Here is a 19,031-nt window from a genome sequence, read left to right on the forward strand (position 1 = left end):
CTCATCCCATTGATATAATAAATGAAATGATGGTAATGATACAAGTGTAGTTTATGATATAATAAACACAGTAACTAAAATTCCTATTATTCGAACTATTTCTAGTAGATTTGGCTTAACAAGAATCAGGAGAATATATGCAATGAACAGTGTGATTATTGTTTTAGCACGATTTTATTTTGTACCAGTAGACATGTTTTCAATATATCTGCATATTGTATTCTCCATTATTTACTTTTGAACAATACTTGCCACACTTAATCCAGTCTTTCTTTGATGTCATACAAATCAATGACATTAACCTTAATATTACTTTGTATTTGTAGAAGCAGTGATTAGAACACATGAGCGGTACATGTATAACAGTGACCTTATGATTTTATCAATCATTCTGATACTTGCATAAATACGACCTCAAAATCGTTTTGCCTCTTCCATTCCTGGTTTTCTTATACTTATACTCATATAAAAGCAAATTATAAGTTACAGTCCCATTAAACAGGGTTACCCGCTATTCTACAGCGACAAAGATCTTAATTATATTCTGGACTAATATATAGTATCGACATACTTCTAGGCTTCTACTTAGGCACCTTGGAAACCTTAATTTCTTGTCCACATAAAATTACTTTGGCTCTTCATTACATGCGACATTTTCTTAAATCATAGTAAAAATCTTTCATCGATCAAGGTTTTCTGAGCTAAATTTTTCTTACCATTAAACTTGCAACAGATAATTAATAGCTGTGATGCAAATACTGTAACTATTATTGCCAAGGTGTAGTCCTCAAATAGGGCTTCCATAAAGTTGAATAAGGTAATTTCAAAAGTTACTAACATCCATTCGTTACCATAAAACATTATACGATCAAACGAATGGTTGTAGTCTGAAAAGGAGAAGGCATTTTATATTTTAGTTGCAAAATAATAGTTCCCCAATATTTTGAATAGTCAGGCTTCTTACCTACGTAGAAAATTGATCTATCGATTCCTTCGTTGAATTCAATGTCTAAAAGTTTCTCAAGAAATTGCTTATCTCTAACAGTGTATTCCAAGTCTTTGAAACAGTGATCTATAAATTGGGTCAGGAATTGTTTCATCTTTTGATAGGTTTGAATGTTTCTTTCCAAATTTGGTGTTGAAATTATGTCGTTTCTGAGAAATCTGCTTTCTTCCTGCAACACAGAATATAGGTATAATGTCCTCTTTATATTAGAATTCTCTTCAAAGATTGTGATGAAACGAAATTAAAAGAAAACAAATTATAATATTCTGACTCCTTTGTATCCCCTACCGATTTGATTGGGTTCATTATTTTATCATAAAAGTTTCTGAAAGTTGCTGACACTAATATTACAAAGCTTTGCTCTGTGGTACCGGGTAGAAGTCCTCTGTGTGCGCACAAATTGTCTTCTTCTTGTTTTAGGTCGCTGATCAAAGTAGCTAGATCAGTATCTGCAAATCCGTGAACTGATCTGAAAGTTGAATATTTTATGGAAAATTTAATTTCTACATCAAAAAAATAAGTTCTAGCCATCAACTTCGTATTCATAGAAGTATGGATTTTGTAGCAACTTAATAAACCATACCTTCCATGAATATAATATCCGTAACGGTTTTGAGAAAGAATAAATATACTGATATTTGCCATCGAACATAAGTCAACAAATTCTTTTATATGATTCTTGACATATCTGTTGTAAAATATAACCATTGTCAGCCATTGTACAAGGTATACAAATATGTATACTAAGGTACCAACAGCAAATTTTAGTGTAAAGCTTTCTCTTTCCTGCAGAGTTGACTCTACAGCACGAATGCTAAATTCTGGATTTGAACGAGCCCAGAATTTAAGATTAACAACCTGTGGGAATAAAATGCTGTACTTAATTTATCTATCAAGTTTGAAACAATTTTTACCAAAAGGTCGTATAAGTTTTACTGACCTCTAAAATGAACAGTGTTGCAATGCCTTGTACAAGCATATTTACTTTTCTGATTGTTTTAATTTTGTACCATTCATTAGCGATGAAATAAGTTCGCCAAATACTAACTGGCAATTTTTGTTGATCATTACGATCAGCAGTATCTCCCATAGAAAAAATATCTCCACCTGACTGATCGGGGAGATTTGAATTGTTTAAATCACTCTGAACGGAGAGTCTTGAATGTCTGCTCGGAGTATTAATACCACCCAATTTGCGCGGTGTTTTGTTTCTACTAGCTGATATTCTTTCTGATGGCGTTTTTGGCGAGTTGCGTTTTTCATCAGAAAATCTATTAGCGTACAATTTCTTTAGAGATGTTCGAGGTGAATCATACTTTGGTTGGCTTTGAATAGACCTAGGTTGTTCCCAATCAATGAAAAACATGTCAATGTTTCTAATCTGATAGATGAGTCCCATTATCTCAACAAGCTGCAAACATAATTAATGCAATAACTTTGAAAATTGTCAGACAGGTTTGTCAAGTATAAAAATATATCATTATTCACTTTTAAAGAGAATGCAACGATCACGAATATTCTGACATTCTCCTCGTTGGCCTCACTCGGCAATAAAACATGCATTACTGTCTGGCCTTTATAAAAGATGAACATGTGAGCACTGGCGCAGAAAGCTACGAATATAAAAACGTTTCCTAGTAGACCGGAGCAAAATATAAAAAACCAGAAAAACGTGCAGGAATTTGGAACTTCACTGCCATTTCGTTTACAATAGCTCCATGCCTTGATTCCAGCAAAAGCAACTGCTAAACTTGATAAAACGCCTGTAGACACCTGAAATGCATCAAATCTTGATCAGAAGATGGAATGAAGTGCTCGGGCTGATTGATTAACAATTGCTTCAAACGAAAAAAATTGTGCGTTATTACTTAAATATAAACATGGTTACCTCTATGGCATTGTACATGTCGTTATCTGCCAGTATGTAAGTGATTTTATAGCTAATTTGCACCTTAACGTTTTGGCGCACATGTTCGTTTAGCAATTCACCATATTCAATCATAAGTAATGGTGCGAATATTTTTCCCTTCTCTTCTTTATTCTGCACTTTGATTCTGAATTTGAAAAAAATTACTCAACATGTGACAATAAATTTTTGCAACACAGCACACAGATTTTCAAAAAACGAGGTAATACTCACAAAATATTAATAGATTTAGCATATCTCACAACAGTTGCATAATCTTCTCTCTTAAAGGCAGTGCCTAACGATGTTGGCAAGGCTCTAATGCCAGCTGTAGTATCAGTAAAGAAAAATCTTCTGACCAGTTGCCATCGAGAAGCATCAGTTTCATCCTAGAGAGTGCCGCAAAGATTAAAATGAAACTTGGGCATTTGTAGCTGTTTTTATTCCTAATTATGAAAAACGTCTTAATCAGCTCACCTTATTCGTATTTCTGATCAGAACCGGCAGAGCATATAGAATCATTTTATCATCCTCTCTGTATCCAAGATATGGTTCAAAAAACTCCATTTTTATATCATTGAGTATTTTGGCAGTTGTTGTACATGACTTTTCAATATTAATACCAAATCTGATATTTTTGAACAAGTCACAGATTAAAGTTGGTACGGAGATCGATTGATATTGTCCATTCATTGAAAATGTAGCAAATGTAATATTCAACCTGCTACTCTGTTGTGAGATAAAAAAAAAGTCATTAACGTCCAGTGCCAACGGATGAGATTTTTTTTCTAAATAATTTCGTTTCATTTTCCGCTTACATTACTCTCTACATCCAGACTATACTTTTGTGAAATTTTTTCACGATTGAGTACTGTTGGCGCTTCGCCCTCTCCATAGTAGAGCCATAAAGGAGAGTTATGTTTATCCCAGAATAATTTACATGGTATTGAAGATGTGAATAAAGTCAGGGCGCACATGTTCGCCACATGCTCGCAAGCTGTTTTGTTTCCATTCTGAAAACAAGTATAGAATCCGAGTGTGAGGAATTACAAAAATTATTGGAAATAAAGTTATTTATGCACTGATTGTTCAATGTTAAGTTATTCATTCTTTGAAACTTTGGAAGAATCTTCACTCCATATTATTAAAGGAAAAAGCAATACCGAGATACAAAACTGTGAATACTTACTTTACACAGGTAAACAGCTAGTTGCAGCTCGTTTCTAAAGTAAAAACTGTCGATATGTTGGCTTTCGTATTTGACTAAGTACGTACTTCTCACATCAGGCCATTCCATTAGCCCATTTTTCTTAATACAGTACTCTTTTACTTTCAAATGTGAAACCAATGGGCAAGGGCAATTCGCGTGACTTCTGAATGCGTTTTTTCTACACGGTATGCAACTCGTTCCATCTGGCGATGGGTAGGAGTTCTCTGGACAAGGAATGCATCTTACGTTATTGAAAAGAGTACCATTTATGTCTCGTTCCACTAAAAATAACAACATAAGTTTATGGTCTCAATATTCAGTTATCGATTATTCTTTGTACTATACACAATTTTGAGGTATAACAGTTTCTCACATCTGATTTCAACCAGTGAACATTCGCAGCTACTATTGGTACTAACATCAGAGCAGGGGACGCAATCCAGTCCGTCAATAGTGGGAATCTCGTTAGGGCCACACAGCTCACAGATCGGATCACCATTTTGAAAGTTCACGAACTTACTTTGTTTATTGCAAATACAATCAAGCCCTGTAATGGCGAATTCGAAATTTTATATCTTTTTTCAGATTCATTTATTAGCTCTATTGTATACAATGAACGAGATAGGTCAAAAATATACGTTGGAAAAAGTTTATATATCGTTTTTATTTATTGAAAGTACAAGTACTTGAGAGTATCTGATAAAAAAAAAGGAAGAAATTACACCACGCTCATTAAGGTATCAATAAATTGGGCAATAAATTAGACTTGCGGTCTTTTGAGGGTTCGAGGTTCTTCGTCGTGTCACAGGGAGTGCAAATTAATGATCCAACGTTGAAATATTCCTCTCTTTTACACATATTCGGAGTAACGTATTGGAACAACTCCCCGTTCGGATATGTGCTCACTTTGAAAATATTCTCTAAAATAATGGAGAAAAATAAATAACGAACAAACGGATCGCTTGTGAAAAACATTTTTAAACCATTCGATATAATGTGGGTGCGTTGTGTATTGTTTACAGTCTTATACCTACCGCCCGTTTCCACGGCAACTCAAGGGATATTCGGATAGACAAACCGCCGTTAGGCGCTATTTAAACTTGATGGAAAATGAAAAATGCCGTACTGAAATCGAATTTAGGTTTTCGAAAATTCGTTACGTTGATATTTTTTAACTAGACGAATCATTATACTTCATAATTCAATTGGTATTTACAAGTGTCGAGGTTGAAACGGCATTTATTTCTACGATTTACCTAGCTGTGTTATGTAGAATTCCGCTCAAAGTGCGGAGATGAGTCGATATCATGACAAACTTTAAACGTCTATAGTGGAGGCAGATTTTGATTTATTTTCAATTTTATGATCTCGAAATGTGAAACAGGTTTTTGGCTGCTCGAGTAAAAGTCTAAATACATTCTTCTTCTCTTATTTAGTTCCAGTACAGCGTCCGACGGAACTCAATCCACAATCGAGACGGTCATTTTAGATCGGCTAGAAACATGAATTGTAAAACATAGCGAAATTAGTTTTTGGTCAATGAATCTCACGATTTTATAACTCATAAAATGGAATGATATTGTCATTTTACAATGGATAATAACATTTCATTCTTCGATAAAACTTGTCTAATATTAATGCAAATGCAATACACGATTCGTAAAAGCATATAGATATATTGATTGCGTCGTCGTTACTTGCGCATCTGTTTCCCTGTGGAACAGTTGAGCACAAGTTGGGAACAACTGTCATTAGTATCAGCTGTGAAAAATTGGCGCAGAGCGTGACGCAGCTCAGCGAGACTGCGAAATTCGTTTGTCGTGACGGGTGACGTTTCGACTTTTGCGTCAATAAGAGATTGAGAAAAAATATGGCTTCGAATGCCGAATTTGAGCCGCTAGAAGCGTCTGTGCGAAACGTGATTGATCAACGATCGTTGAGATGGATATTCGTTGGCGGAAAAGGAGGTGTTGGGAAAACAACGTGCAGGTGAAGTGTACATAACCTATACAAGAGTGTGGGAATATCGTAGGAAAATAGGAGTCCAGTTAAAATGACGTTCGTAAACGGATAATTGTATCCCTAATTTTATTTTCAATACAGCTGCTCCTTGGCCATCCAGCTGGCTAAAGTTCGCGAGAACGTCTTGATCATTTCCACAGATCCTGCGCACAATATATCAGATGCGTTCGATCAGAAATTCAGCAAAGTACCCACAAAAGTCAAAGGATTTGATAATCTATTTGCCATGGAAATCGACCCCAATGTTGGTATCACAGAACTACCTGAAGAATATTTTGAAGGCGAAGCTGGTTGGTTGATATTGGAATTATTCTGACAATGCAATATTTTCAACTCTATTTACCTTCTCAACAATTTTTAGGAGTCATAGGAGGAGAAGCGATACGTTTGAGCAGAAGCGTGATGCAGGAGATAGTCGGCGCTTTTCCTGGAATAGACGAAGCTATGAGCTATGCCGAAGTAATGAAGTGAGTAAGATTTTTTAACTCCATGTCTCAAAATATGGTGAAGTAATTATTGTAAAAATTCAGTTGTCTTCTATGCAATTATTAATTTTTTTGGCATCTTTTTCAGGCTCGTGAAAGCAATGAACTTTTCGGTCGTTGTATTTGATACTGCACCAACCGGTCACACTCTGAGATTGTTGTCCTTTCCACAAGTTGTAGAGAAGGGTTTAGGAAAATTAATGAGACTGAAAATGAAAATCAGTCCCTTCATATCTCAGGTTTGTGTAATAGAAATTAATTTTCAAGTTGAACCATAAAGTTACACAGATTATATTAATAAAATCAACTAACTTTTTACAGATAGGTTCATTGTTGGGTATGTCGGATATCAACGTCGATACATTTTCCAATAAAATGGAAGAAATGCTGGCAGTAATTCGTCAAGTGAATGACCAATTCCGGGACCCAGAGCAAACAACTTTCGTCTGTGTTTGTATAGCCGAATTTTTGTCCCTCTATGAAACAGAAAGACTGGTTCAAGAGTTAACAAAATGCGGCATTGACACCCACAACGTTATTGTAAACCAATTGCTATTCTTAAAAGAAGGTGATGTGCCTTGCCGACTCTGCCAGGCCAGGCACAAGATTCAGGACAAGCATTTAGATCAGGTAATTCATTGATCTCTCCTCGTCTCATTCTTCCAATTTATAATTTCTATAATGTATAATTGTTATAATAATTTTCCACACCTTTAACTACGATAATCTTAATGCTTTCGTCGATTCAAAGATTACAGATCTGTACGAGGACTTCCACGTGACGAAACTGCCATTGTTGGAACGCGAAGTTCGCGGAGTTCAACATATAAAAGAATTTTCCGAGAACTTGGTTAAACCGTACAAGCCGTAACATTAACATTTTGTTTTCCTTTCCAGCTAATTGTAAAATAAAGATCAATGGAAAAATATTTTATATTGAATGTTCTGGCCGTAGTCCTTGTAGTATGTATCTATGTATGTACTATCAGCTTTTCCACCAGAACTATGCTGTAGTAAGTACCCTAATTTAAAAATTTATTTTTCAATATAAACGTGTAACAATACATTGTCTCGTTCTTAAAGTAATGAATCTATTCTTAAATAACGTCATAAAAAACATATTGCATCAATCTTTTCTCACATTGTAAAGTAGTCAAATTCAAAACTCGCGCCACAGACTAGTGAGCAGAGCAGCTAGGTTTAGGATGCGTTCCGAAATTAGTTCCCAGTACTGTCAGCAATCTTTTATCTCTTTTCGTTGCCGAGTTTGAGGCTAGCTCTGTCTTTGTTCTAGGGAGTTTCAGCGTTGCCAGCTAATTTCGGAATGCACTCTTAATTAATCCCGGCAAAGCATGGCCGTTGTTGCGTCGTCTGTTGGTTTGGTTGTTACGAAAACGGAGCGACCTGTCAAAGATCCGTTCGAATCATGGAATTGTTGAGTAAATTGAGTTTTTCTTAGTAAAATATGCGCCTTAAACTGGTTAAAATATTACTTGTGCTCGCGTTGGTTGGTAATATAGTCGTGTGGCATAGAATATGGAAATTATTCGCGGGGCCGAGCGTCTCTCTGACGGCGGCGCCGGCCGCCTCGACGGTCGAAACATCCCAAAAGGTTCATCGGGGCTTAGCGCGGTCAGTGACGATTGTTATCCGTCAATTTGAAACATTCGAAAATGACGTTTCTGCCACGGTCGAATCCGTGATGTCCGCCTTTCCTTCAATTCCCATTTTGATAATATGCGACCAGCTTCCCTATCCACCGCTGGAACTGGACTTCAAAAATGACACAATGCGATACGTAAAGCTCATCAATCTCCAACTCAATTTTAACAAGTCCTTCGAAGAAAGGAATCCCCTCTTTTTCATCAGAACAAAATTCGTTCTATTTCTTCCCGATGCTACCAGATTGAGCACCAAACAAGTATTGCAGGTACGATCAAAGTGTGTGCAAAAGTAGACGAGCGAATTTGAGTATAAATCTCTGTGACATTTGTCTGATACGCCAGAACTATTTATAATGTCCCGCAATTTCTATTCCATTCATGATTTTACAATTTTAGACTGTTTCAACATCTAACAATTTTTTACCGCGATTATGCAATGATTACAAAAGTCAAATATCTTTACTGTTCCAGAGTATGATTATCCAGGCATCAAAGTTGGGGGCTGTTTCTGTGCCAGTCGGTGCCAGTCCTTTAAGTTGCATTGGGATGGCACTGCGAGTGAAAGAGTGGAGCCTAGAAATGTCAAATATCGACGGATCAACATGTGATTCTATAATTGGACGTCACGGTACTATGATTGAATCTAGAACCTTGAGGAAATTATCCGATCCATTCATTCTGCCATTCACAGACGCTTTCTACATCCAAACTACAGCGTTGGGAGCTAAGGTACGCAGTTCTATGATTTTTGCAGTTATTAGACATGTTGAGTATTATAATATTAAACCAAATTTTTTTTCTGTGATCAGTAAAAGTGTAGGAAATTTTTTCACACCTAGCATCAAGCTGTACTACATGTAGTTATGGATATTTATGCACACTGATAATTTCATTGCTTATACCATAATAGCTGATAAAATTGTTACGATAATAGTTGAATGCAAAATCGCCTGCAGTATCTTCCCTTATCAAATGTAATCTTCATTACGCCTAATAGAATAATTATTTTTACCCACGTATATCGTAATATAGCGGGAAATGTTACGGTTTATTTTTAGTGTTACATCGGTTTTTGTTATCTATTTGGACGCCACGCATTCTCGGTATGTGCTTGTTATGCATGTATTTAGATTCAGAGCTTGCTTTCTGGTAAGTACAACTATTATATTATTATGATTTACCATGTAATTTACATTATGTTCAGAATTCATGACACTCTTATCACTAACACCAAACGAGTTTGGTATTGATATGGTGAGAATATATCATTTGGTTTTCATCTAAACTTGACTTGAGTCTTGACAAATTGATCTATTTGTACTTTTTTAGGACAGGAACATGTGAAGCTTTTTACTTTTAGCAGGTTACTTTTTTCACTTGTGCTTTTCATTGGAACAACTTGTTTTGCCCTCGAGATTTTGTCGAAATCAATAAGGTGAAAGAGGCCAGTTTGATATGAGAAGCTTCACATGCTTCATGTATCTCAGTGGAACTCTGGAATGTGCTTTCTTTTCTCAGGTGCATATAATGAACGACCATCACTTCAATGAAGGGAAGCCACTATTTCGTAGCCATCAGGCACAGTGGAAAGTGGAGCAGTTGTCTCGAAGTCGAGAACGTGAAATGTTCCAGAAATTAGGGATAAAGAAAGTGACGCGCGTGTCTGGATCTGTCGAATGGTACGGCTGTTCTCGAGAGACCCCGAGGTGTTTTGGATCTGTTGTTAATGGAATACCATCCTACCTTTATCAAAACCGATACACACCTCCCTGTTGTTTAACGGGTCTGAGAAGAGTAGCTCATCATGTATTTGATAAGCTGGAAGAAGTTGGCATTCGTTTTTGGATTGATGGAGATTCGCTGCTGGGGGCGATGAGAAATGGAGATATTTTACCATGGGGTTATCAAGTTGACGTAGGATTGAATCGTGACGATATTACGAGGTCTCCGTGGTTGGCCAGAGCTAGAAACAAACCTGTAACAGACAACCAGGGATTCGTTTGGGAAAAAGCTACAGAGGGTGAATTTTTTAAAGTTCAATACTCCAAAACAAATCATCTTCATGTCAATTTGCTTCCATTTTATGCAGAAAATGGTACGATGATGAAAGATGCCTGGTTTTTAAAGAACAAGGATTTTCCGGAACAATTTTTACATCCGATGTCCAGTATCGAATTTGCCGGCAGACAAGTACCGTGTCCAAATAATATTAGAGATTTTTTGGAAATAAAATATTATAAAGGTGTGATAGAAAACCCTGAAGTACCTGGAAAACTCATTCCTGATTAGAATTTTTTGAAAACCATCTTTTTCATATCACATGATGGATTAATTAAATGGCTGTAATAGGTATAGTTTAATTTTTATTTTTTATTATCATATAACGATATAGTACTTAAAGACGTGACACAGATTATTGACTTGCCAAACAATGCGATCAACTTGAAAAGATCGTTGTATTTCGTTGAAATTATATTAACTTCTGTATCTATATTTTTTCAAGCTTTGAAATCATTATTACCTTAGAAGATTAGTAGAGATAACATTCAGAATATTTGGAAGAAAAGTCTTAACTTGGCTGGGCATCTCGTCTTATTTTTTTTCCATCTGGACAACAAATTATAATGTGTGCGAATATCATTTCAATAACAAATATTGACTTCTCAGTTTGTTCGCCAGTTGGTTAGATATATTTTATGGGCTCTTCCGTACTGGTAATGAATTTACCGTTCATTTCCATCCCTACTTTTTCTCAGCAATACTATCATAAAATTATGTCATAATATTTTTGTCATAAATTCGTGCTTCTGGTATAAGTGCCGATAGTACCATGAGAAATTTGGAATAATTGTGTGAAATTTTTTCACAAAATGTTGATAGTGAGTAAGGGTTGAAGCGTGTGGCTTTATAAAAAAGACCAAAAACTTAAATTTAACCCAGAATTCAAAATCGTTGAAGGTTTTGGTAGGAGTTTTCTTGTTACGTAGTTATACATATACCATGTATATTTAAAGAGGCTTTATATAAATGTTACATATTCTTACCTGGCTCGACAAAGTCATTATCTTCAATTCTTTTTTTTCGATGAAAAAAAAACGAAGAAGAAAAGAAAAAGAAGGGAGAAGAATATTCCGCTGAGAGCGTGAATAATAATATGGATTTTACATGTGACGTCAACACTTAACATTAGGCTTATTCTAATATCCCAACATTCACATTTACTTGCTGATATAGGTAAATATGTAGGTATATAATTAAAAGAATGAATTAATCTGTCTTCGTCATTCTCTTGTGATATCTTTATTAACAATTTACAATGACACAGGGCGGCGTTCCATTAGTGTACAGAATGCAAGACCCATCCAGATCAAAACTCGTATAACAATTATTCAACTATTGTAGATATAGCAACAAATGTCCAACATGAACTTCTGAAATAAATTATCTGATATTTTGACTCTCAATTTGTTGTGCCCAATCGTTTCACGTTTGCTCTGTAACTGCAAAGGAATGGAAGAAAAACAAACTGAGTTTTCTTGATCTACTCAAATATTGGACGCATAAGTTCTGAACAAATTATATATCAAATTTGCAAATTTACGTAAACTATAGAAAACTTACGTTCGACTCCAGCGACTTGGTTTCACAGAGTGACAAAAGTAATTTAATTCACTCGATATTTCGATAAAGATAGATTGTTGTATCAATAATTTCACAACAAAACATAACAATATTAACCACCATTCAAATATATTCATTTATAAAAGTAATATTATATATTCAAATATTTATAAGAATATGTCATCTCAGTTATTTCTTCGTTTTTAATTTGTATTTGGAAGAATATTTAATTTGTTATTCGAACGTCTGGTGGAGGAACTAAAACTGGCGGTTCTCTAACAAAGCTCAGAAGCCGTTCTAATTTTAACGCTTCCAATTCGTACTGGGTCATTTGCAACTGCTTTTTCGTCGGCTTTATTTTGAGTCGTAAATTTGGCGATAACTTCAGCGTGTGTACTGTTCCCCTGTTAATCGTAATGTCGATAGTATATTAGTGTTTACCGATGAGGAATTGCAGAAACGTGAATTTATTTTGTACTCTTATTTTTTTCCTGTCTTATTACACATAATCACACTTACTTATCATCCCCAACGATTACGAAAGGCAGCGCTGCATTAAATGCCAGTCTAGTTAGTTTATTCCTTCTTTTACTAACAATTGCTTGAGTGCAAATTGGCCGATATTTATTTATATTCAAATCAAACACTGTAACTTTTCCATCGTTCGACACACAAGCCAAAACTGTTGAACTATACGGAGCCCATTGAACATCGCCGATCGGCACTCCAAGATCAAACATGAACAGAGGCTCTCTGAAATAAATGTCATTCTTAAAGTATTGTAATACATACTCGGAACAAATGCCATTGCATTGAATGTTATTTCATATTTTGGACATAGTTAAGATAAAAAATTTAATGCACAACTAACAGCCTTTCGTCTTCCCATATTTTGATTCTCCAGTCGCCCGAACAGCTAGCAAATATGCTTGAATTGTATTTGTTGAAGACAATTCTGTGTACAGGCATATTATGGGCTTCGTCATAAGTTCTCATGTATATACTGCTGTAAGCAGTATTGCACTTATAAATTGTACCTTCTTCAGTTCCCACTAGAAATATATTTCCATCGTTCGGATGGAAAGCTATGCATGTTCCACACCCTGCAGAAAAAAATTATTGATCGATTCTCCTCGATACCTTTTAATTTTTTAGCTAGAGTACCAATTGTAATTTATTTTTACACCATATTATTTCTGTTTCGGACCTTTCAGGGTAATCATGGTACCATCTGGTCCGGGAATAGGAGGTCGGTCAAGATATAATGTCATGATGGTGGTGACACCCAAATCGTTTTGATTTAACACCCAATGATTGATTTTCCCATCGATGCTTACGCTATAAAAGGTAAGATTTCCTTCTTCAGTATCTGGTGCCCATCTCACCTAGAAACTCAGTGTACAATAAAACTCGTATTCTTTATATGAAAACTGAAATTTAATGAAACGAATAATTGTTAAGCGCTACGTACCTCCCATACAATACCTCCGTGCTTTTGAGTAACTTCATTACTCTTATATTGCGGCTCTGTTGGTGGCAGCATTATGTTGTACACTGCTACTGTACCATCCATTGTTCCTTTATAAGACATAAATTTTATGGAATAACGATACATGCAAGAATCACCAAATTTGAGTTAAGAATTTAACCATTATGATCTAGAAGTATACTATGCAATCGATTTTTTGATAGGATGGATTCAATTGTGTCGATGCATTTTTAGTCTTTTACGAAATGTTTTAAAATCACTGATCTCATTTTCTCTACATACGATTGTTGCCTTTACCAATGACTAGTAAATGGGGGTGTTGAGCATTGAAGTCTAGACACATGACGGGAGAATCGGTCGGACAAATCCACTCTGGATATGATGGATTTTTAAGACTGAAGAGACAGACGTTTCCAGTGCTTACTGGACTCCCAAACGACACTAAAACGTGGAGATCAGTCTACAGTATTTGAAATAAAATTCAATATCGCTGAACACCGTGTTCAATTTTTTGTAACATGTTTACGATATACTAACTTGTTCCAAAAGCCACAGCAAAAAAATCGTTGTATCTTCCATTGAAGCACATATCAGTGACGTCGTGCTTCTTTGACTTCTCGTAACTAAACTTCCATAGCGGCAATAGAGAGCCTTCTCCGTCTTTGAACTCGTCGCTTGGATCATTCCAGTACCGGTAGTCTGCATAATTTGATTACTTAGAGCGATTGAGAGGAAACACTTCAAAGTTTAAGATGTTTTTGTTATTTGAGACAAATCCATGTTAATTATTGCTCATATCAGAACTGAGCAAATTTGCATATTTACCTTGAGATATTTCATTGAAAATATTCTGATTCACCATTCTTTCCAACGTTTTAGAAGCCTGCAACATCCTAATGTTGGCAGCCATAGCTTCTATCTGTGCTTTTCGTTTCAAATCCTCTTTCTTTGGTTGGGGTAAAGGGACTTTTCTTTCCTTTTCTTTTTCTCGTTGTTGTTGAGCATAATCTTCCTGGGAAGGCATTTGGAGAGACTCTTATTCTTAAACAGGTTCGCTCTTGATCGGACTTTCATTACATACCTGATATTCATCAAATATTATCCACTGAAAGACGTGCGCGTTGAATGTTGCTTTTGGTGGAGGTACGGTTTGAGTAGACATTTCCTGAAATTATAATCTCTAATTATCTTATAAGATCGACAAGTAATCATTCAATTCGATTATACACCATCGATGCAATCAAACTGTAAAATTTTCAGTATGTCTGCGCACAGCCACATTATTAATGTGAAACTTCTTATTGTTCAAATGTAAATTCTATCAAAACCACCTGCTCACCCTCATAAGATTATTATAGGTCAAAGCAGCTCTTTCACAGAAGTTGAATTGATTGGGAACTTTTTTTGGCTTTACTATCTCGCCCTCCTCGTCGTCCGGTTCAGGTTCAGGTTCAGGTTCTTGTTGAGGCTCAGCAGGCTTTTCAGCATCCTCTATTTTTTCTGTTCCTCAATGAAAGGTGAGAACAATTGAAAATGAGTAGTTCTCTGAATTAGTTAACGCATGATCAGCCAAGATATTTGATTCCATACCTTCGTCCTCTTGGTTGGCATCTTGCCCATCTTCCTCTTCTTCCCGACCTTGTTCTTCCTCTTCGTCATCTTCGTCTTTCTCAACTAAGAAATCTATCGGTTCTTCCTGAGCTTCCACTAAAGAAATATTACTGTCTCAAAGTTACGGTAAGCTAACAATAAGATCTTGCCATGTCAACTAAAAAACTTGTCTTTGTGCATTGTTGGGTGATGTGCGTGTTTCTTTGCGCAAATATTTATACTTCATCACAATGGTACTTGCTGATAATTCCTCCCGACATTTGAATTCTAGCTTCCTCTGACTCTTTGTGCAATATCGTTCCAGGTATGTTTAAAAGCGTCACTAAATGTGGCGGGTTTGGCAATCTGACGAATTCTCTTTGCCTCCATGACCACTCGACAAGCGCATCTGGAATACGGGTATTGTGCATCATCAGAACCCTCGCAATTTCTTCCTGCAGTTCCTGTATTGATAAAATTGATATTTAATATCTTGAGAATTCCGATAAAATCCTAAAGTCTTGCGGTCAATACTGCATACCTAAATGTAGTATTATTTTGAATGGCGATGTAATGCTTAGCGACAATTATTTAATGAATATGTCATTTTCAATCTCGATATTTGCTTACGATTTCTGGTAACTGGAGCTGGTCATCTGGTTTGAGGTGAACTTTTCCTCGCATCCAATCCATGTCACCCGCTCCCATGTCCTGGCGCGACATGCGGCTCTTTTCTTTGCCAAGATTCAGCGACATTTGCTAAAAGTAACAAGAGTACAACATTGAAATTTTCACATGCAAATAGTCGGATGTGTTTTTCCTGGTTCATTCTTAATTTCTATATGCCAGATCATTTCATTCTTGTAATGTTTCAGCAAATGAGTAATTATTCATGCAGACATACTGTCATATCGGATATCTTGGAGATTTGTTTCTTGGGTTGTTGTATCGGCATTGTGTTTACAGATGGATAACTATTTATATTTATAGAGATCTGAAACTCCTTCAGCCAGATTTACGCGTCTATTGAGTATTTTATAGTTATTCACTAATATTTACACAGGCATAATTTGATCGGATATTGTTTATGCTGCGACGTAATTCTGATAATTCATTAAGTCATACAAAGAGAATTTGAAGAAACAAATATCAGTTTGGCATATAATGTGATGTGTAATTTGTAAATTATGGGCTTCGTATCGCAGTGGAAATTTTTAGTTTTGACAGGGAAATGCAGGCTGCTCCGTTTTACAGCTGTATCTCTGTTATTTTTTACACGATCTTTTGTCTCATTCTCACATCCTCTTGATACAATTCAATGGTTGCTAGGGTAGATAACAAGGAAAATCATACAGATAGCTCACACAATTTCCTGGACACATTTCCACTTACTTTACGTGTTGTCTAAGACATCTTGGTGAGAGTAAATATTTTCAGAGTTTTAAATTTGCGCTCAACTTTCAAGTTAATATATTTTCTTTTTCTATATATTTTAATCATTGTACAGTGCGAAAGTTCTTTTGAATTTCTATAACTTCCCATCACTTAATGGCTGCTGTATTCTCCTTGTATGAAAGATTTTGTAGAAGTGAAATCCTCTGGAAATTGCTACTAGATAAACTGATATTATAAAAATAAGAATATGAAATAAAATATACGGCGGAATGCAGATCAGAAAATTTTCCTATAATATATATATTGGACGAGTTTTCTTATTTTTCACCACTCAACTGGTAGGAATCAACACAATGATTATATGATATAATCTCGCGTTAGTATATCAGATTTTATAATGTATTTATTTGTGATATTTGCCTAATGACTAAATTTAGAAATGATTGTTTTCGTTCATGAATTGCTTTCATTCATGTAAACATGTCCCTGATGCGGTGAAATTTCCACTGTCGCGTTTCATGCTGGAACAGATCAATACTATCTAGTATTACCTCATGGCACTGTTGTAACTGTTCAACAAGTTTCGTGTGTGCAGCAGGGATTCATTCAGTTTGTAAATATGCCTTCACGAACTATTAGACTGTTCTGATATTAGTTTGAAAATTATCGCGATCAATAAAGTGATATTTGAAAAGCCTGTGTTACTAGTGAGACATACAATTGAGTGGAAAATCCTGATTTAGAAAGTGTAAGTCAATGCATAATAACTTTACAATCTCTCATCTTGGGTCAAAAAGTAACAGATGTACATATTCGAAACTGTTCACTTTAGAAACAGCATTATGATTTTTCTCTTCTCTGTATTTACAAATAATTATCATAATCACTACGATATTTGACCACAGTCATGGAGCAGATAATTTTAAAAGGCAAACAGTTACTTTGATAACGATTTGTTTTTCCAACTGGAACGGATAGCCTGATGTATAACGGACTGAAAGATTGTTAATTTCAATCTTCTAAAATGATGGAGGATAGTGGAATAGAAAGTGATCCAAAAGCTTTGAATCAGTTGGAGGACGAAAGATTATTTCCGGTGCGTAAGATTAAGAGATAATCTTGACCCATCTGAATGTAGTAGAATTCTCAACCGTATTTACTTTTTAGGGCAGTGACAGCAGTAGCAGTAGTATTCACGTACCAACGCCACAGCGAAGCACTACTAAACAGTTGCAAAAGAAACTAGGTAAATCTGATAATCTATCTTTTTTTCCTCAGAACATGGATGCGCTATAGATTATCGTATAGAAAGAGGAATGCGAATACTTGCATTCTGTAATAACGCAAGTTTCAATTCATTTAACACAGAGGCTCGCATAGAGCAAGCAAAAAGAATTCAACGGATTTCCGAGTACAAAAAACTGCCCAATAGTGGTGGCGGGAATTCTGGTTCTGGAAGTAGTACGGGACTCATTTCTATTCAAAGATTGCCCATACCGCACAAAGGAAAGGAGCATCATCCATTGGTCGAATATTGGCAAAGTGACAGTGAAAGGTAGCGTCAACACTTATTATAGTAATCTCACTTATGTATCTACCAAAACAAAATGCTGGTTCAAAACCTACTGTCTACATCTGCATTGGACAATTTTTTAATCCACTTTGTGTAATGAAAATACAGTATTGTTTATTCATTCCTTCCAGCGAAGCTGAGATGACGTTGTACCCTCTTTCCCGTTCCAAAGATTCAAGCAAACACAAACAGGACCTAACGGATACATTCAGCATCGAAGAGTTGAGCGAAGGAAGCGAGGACTCGTTACACTTGGGTCCAGCTCAGTCGTCTCATCCTCATGCACGTACATATACCCCGGTTGGCTGTTTCACCTGCCATTGCCATATATTGTAAATCATTTGAGATCAAGTTGATGGCCAAATAATACAATGCTTTAATCTCATCTGTTCGCATACAGTTTGTGACGATTGTTACTCTCAATGCCAATGGTAATGACTATATTTAAAGTTTACTGAGATTCCGAGTCTAAACCTGTCGATACATAATTATATTGCATCATTTATATTCTTGGTAGAAGGAAGAAAAATTTTGCATTGATGTTATTGTTTGGATACGTTACTATGATTTATCATCGATGAGTAAGTTGTTTTTCTTCATTATTTAGATAAGTGTAGACCTTGGATATTCGATGCTATATTACCTAACAGTTACTTGTATGCCATTAATGCAAAATACTAATTCATTCTGCTTGAAAGTATTTTTCAGCTTAAGTTTCAACCAATTTGCGTGATATCGTCATATCAATGTTATAACATTGGCCGAATGAAACTGTGCTTCCTATTTTACTACGGCTCTGTACTGATGGACTCGCTTTTAGAGCGATGCCTGCGCTGATTTGATATAAACATGTACAGCAACGATTAGCGTTGCATGTTACATCGTCAATGTTTCTGAATATAATACAAACGTAGAAAAATAGAATTATGGGATAAACTATTTAAAAAGTAATGCACAAGGACTGTCATGAACAAAAGAGGTATCTGTATTTGCGCGTTTTTGCCTAAAGAGTCTGAGCAGGAATAATGTTTGAATGCTGTTTTCATTTCTGATTAATCAGAAGACACATG

The 19,031-nt window shown here is 35.7% G+C and overlaps 5 protein-coding genes across 6 annotated transcripts; 3 read left to right on the forward strand and 2 right to left on the reverse strand.

Annotated features, from left to right (window-relative positions):
- Positions 1–4: 4 nt before the first annotated feature.
- On the reverse strand, positions 5–4,621 carry LOC124412435 (meckelin). The gene is made up of 12 exons (XM_046892294.1): positions 4,496–4,621; positions 4,102–4,403; positions 3,731–3,925; positions 3,390–3,641; positions 3,147–3,301; positions 2,895–3,060; positions 2,495–2,779; positions 1,947–2,417; positions 1,590–1,864; positions 1,295–1,475; positions 965–1,175; positions 5–887 (listed from the first exon to the last, which is right to left on the reverse strand). Exons 2-12 carry the CDS (start codon positions 4,207–4,209, stop codon positions 664–666), a joined length of 2,523 nt encoding a protein of 840 aa, XP_046748250.1. The 5' UTR covers positions 4,210–4,403; positions 4,496–4,621; the 3' UTR covers positions 5–663.
- Positions 4,622–5,878: 1,257 nt separating this feature from the next.
- On the forward strand, positions 5,879–7,512 carry LOC124416006 (ATPase ASNA1 homolog). Its single transcript, XM_046896805.1, has 6 exons — positions 5,879–6,111; positions 6,226–6,434; positions 6,506–6,611; positions 6,718–6,868; positions 6,951–7,259; positions 7,381–7,512. Exons 1-6 carry the CDS (start codon positions 5,993–5,995, stop codon positions 7,498–7,500), a joined length of 1,014 nt encoding a protein of 337 aa, XP_046752761.1. The 5' UTR covers positions 5,879–5,992; the 3' UTR covers positions 7,501–7,512.
- Positions 7,513–7,975: 463 nt separating this feature from the next.
- On the forward strand, positions 7,976–11,757 carry LOC124416149 (fukutin-related protein). Its single transcript, XM_046897066.1, has 3 exons — positions 7,976–8,559; positions 8,765–9,022; positions 9,812–11,757. The coding sequence occupies exons 1-3, from the start codon at positions 8,095–8,097 to the stop codon at positions 10,580–10,582; spliced, it is 1,494 nt and encodes a 497-aa protein (XP_046753022.1). The 5' UTR covers positions 7,976–8,094; the 3' UTR covers positions 10,583–11,757.
- Positions 11,758–11,911: 154 nt separating this feature from the next.
- Positions 11,912–17,156, reverse strand: LOC124416145 (dynein intermediate chain 2, ciliary). 2 transcript variants are annotated; one of them, XM_046897042.1, is made up of 14 exons: positions 15,898–17,156; positions 15,624–15,752; positions 15,256–15,457; positions 14,994–15,110; positions 14,743–14,903; positions 14,485–14,568; positions 14,229–14,415; positions 13,941–14,102; positions 13,701–13,844; positions 13,386–13,492; positions 13,122–13,299; positions 12,786–13,017; positions 12,434–12,667; positions 11,912–12,318 (listed from the first exon to the last, which is right to left on the reverse strand). In XM_046897042.1, exons 1-14 carry the CDS (start codon positions 15,946–15,948, stop codon positions 12,141–12,143), a joined length of 2,166 nt encoding a protein of 721 aa, XP_046752998.1. In that variant the 5' UTR covers positions 15,949–17,156; the 3' UTR covers positions 11,912–12,140. The 2 variants fall into 2 exon arrangements, with proteins under 2 accessions (XP_046752998.1, XP_046752999.1); XM_046897043.1 differs by lacking the exon at positions 15,898–17,156 and having other exon boundaries at positions 15,256–15,402.
- LOC124416151 lies at positions 13,129–18,464 on the forward strand. The gene is made up of 5 exons (XM_046897068.1): positions 13,129–13,261; positions 17,363–17,484; positions 17,556–17,634; positions 17,757–17,943; positions 18,093–18,464. Exons 2-5 carry the CDS (start codon positions 17,413–17,415, stop codon positions 18,295–18,297), a joined length of 543 nt encoding a protein of 180 aa, XP_046753024.1. The 5' UTR covers positions 13,129–13,261; positions 17,363–17,412; the 3' UTR covers positions 18,298–18,464.
- The last annotated feature ends 567 nt before the right edge of the window (positions 18,465–19,031 follow it).

This window comes from Diprion similis, chromosome 2 (genome assembly GCF_021155765.1).
Source record: "Diprion similis isolate iyDipSimi1 chromosome 2, iyDipSimi1.1, whole genome shotgun sequence".
Classification (NCBI taxonomy): Eukaryota; Metazoa; Arthropoda; class Insecta; order Hymenoptera; family Diprionidae; genus Diprion; species Diprion similis.

Bases quoted from the DNA above. Each gene is read 5' to 3' on its own strand.
- LOC124416145 (XM_046897042.1), bottom strand. From the start codon at position 15,948: ATGCCGATACAACAACCCAAGAAACAAATCTCCAAGATATCCGATATG. The intron at 15,458-15,623 runs GTAAGCAAATAT...TTATCAATACAG, and splicing joins AGCTCCAGTTACCAGAAATC to GAACTGCAGGAAGAAATTGC. The intron at 12,319-12,433 runs GTAAGTGTGATT...TACGATTAACAG, and splicing joins GTAATCGTTGGGGATGATAA to GGGAACAGTACACACGCTGA.
- LOC124416006 (XM_046896805.1), top strand. From the start codon at position 5,993: ATGGCTTCGAATGCCGAATTTGAGCCGCTAGAAGCGTCTGTGCGAAAC. The intron at 6,435-6,505 runs GTTGGTTGATAT...AACAATTTTTAG, and splicing joins ATATTTTGAAGGCGAAGCTG to GAGTCATAGGAGGAGAAGCG. The intron at 7,260-7,380 runs GTAATTCATTGA...GTCGATTCAAAG, and splicing joins AGGACAAGCATTTAGATCAG to ATTACAGATCTGTACGAGGA.
- LOC124416151 (XM_046897068.1), top strand. From the start codon at position 17,413: ATGATGGAGGATAGTGGAATAGAAAGTGATCCAAAAGCTTTGAATCAG. The intron at 17,485-17,555 runs GTGCGTAAGATT...TTTACTTTTTAG, and splicing joins AGGACGAAAGATTATTTCCG to GGCAGTGACAGCAGTAGCAG. The intron at 17,944-18,092 runs GTAGCGTCAACA...CATTCCTTCCAG, and splicing joins TGGCAAAGTGACAGTGAAAG to CGAAGCTGAGATGACGTTGT.
- LOC124412435 (XM_046892294.1), bottom strand. From the start codon at position 4,209: ATGGAATGGCCTGATGTGAGAAGTACGTACTTAGTCAAATACGAAAGC. The intron at 3,642-3,730 runs GTAAGCGGAAAA...ATCTCACAACAG, and splicing joins GTCTGGATGTAGAGAGTAAT to AGTAGCAGGTTGAATATTAC. The intron at 1,176-1,294 runs GTAGGGGATACA...TCTGTGTTGCAG, and splicing joins TAATGAACCCAATCAAATCG to GAAGAAAGCAGATTTCTCAG.
- LOC124416149 (XM_046897066.1), top strand. From the start codon at position 8,095: ATGCGCCTTAAACTGGTTAAAATATTACTTGTGCTCGCGTTGGTTGGT. The intron at 8,560-8,764 runs GTACGATCAAAG...TTACTGTTCCAG, and splicing joins GCACCAAACAAGTATTGCAG to AGTATGATTATCCAGGCATC. The intron at 9,023-9,811 runs GTACGCAGTTCT...TTCTTTTCTCAG, and splicing joins CTACAGCGTTGGGAGCTAAG to GTGCATATAATGAACGACCA.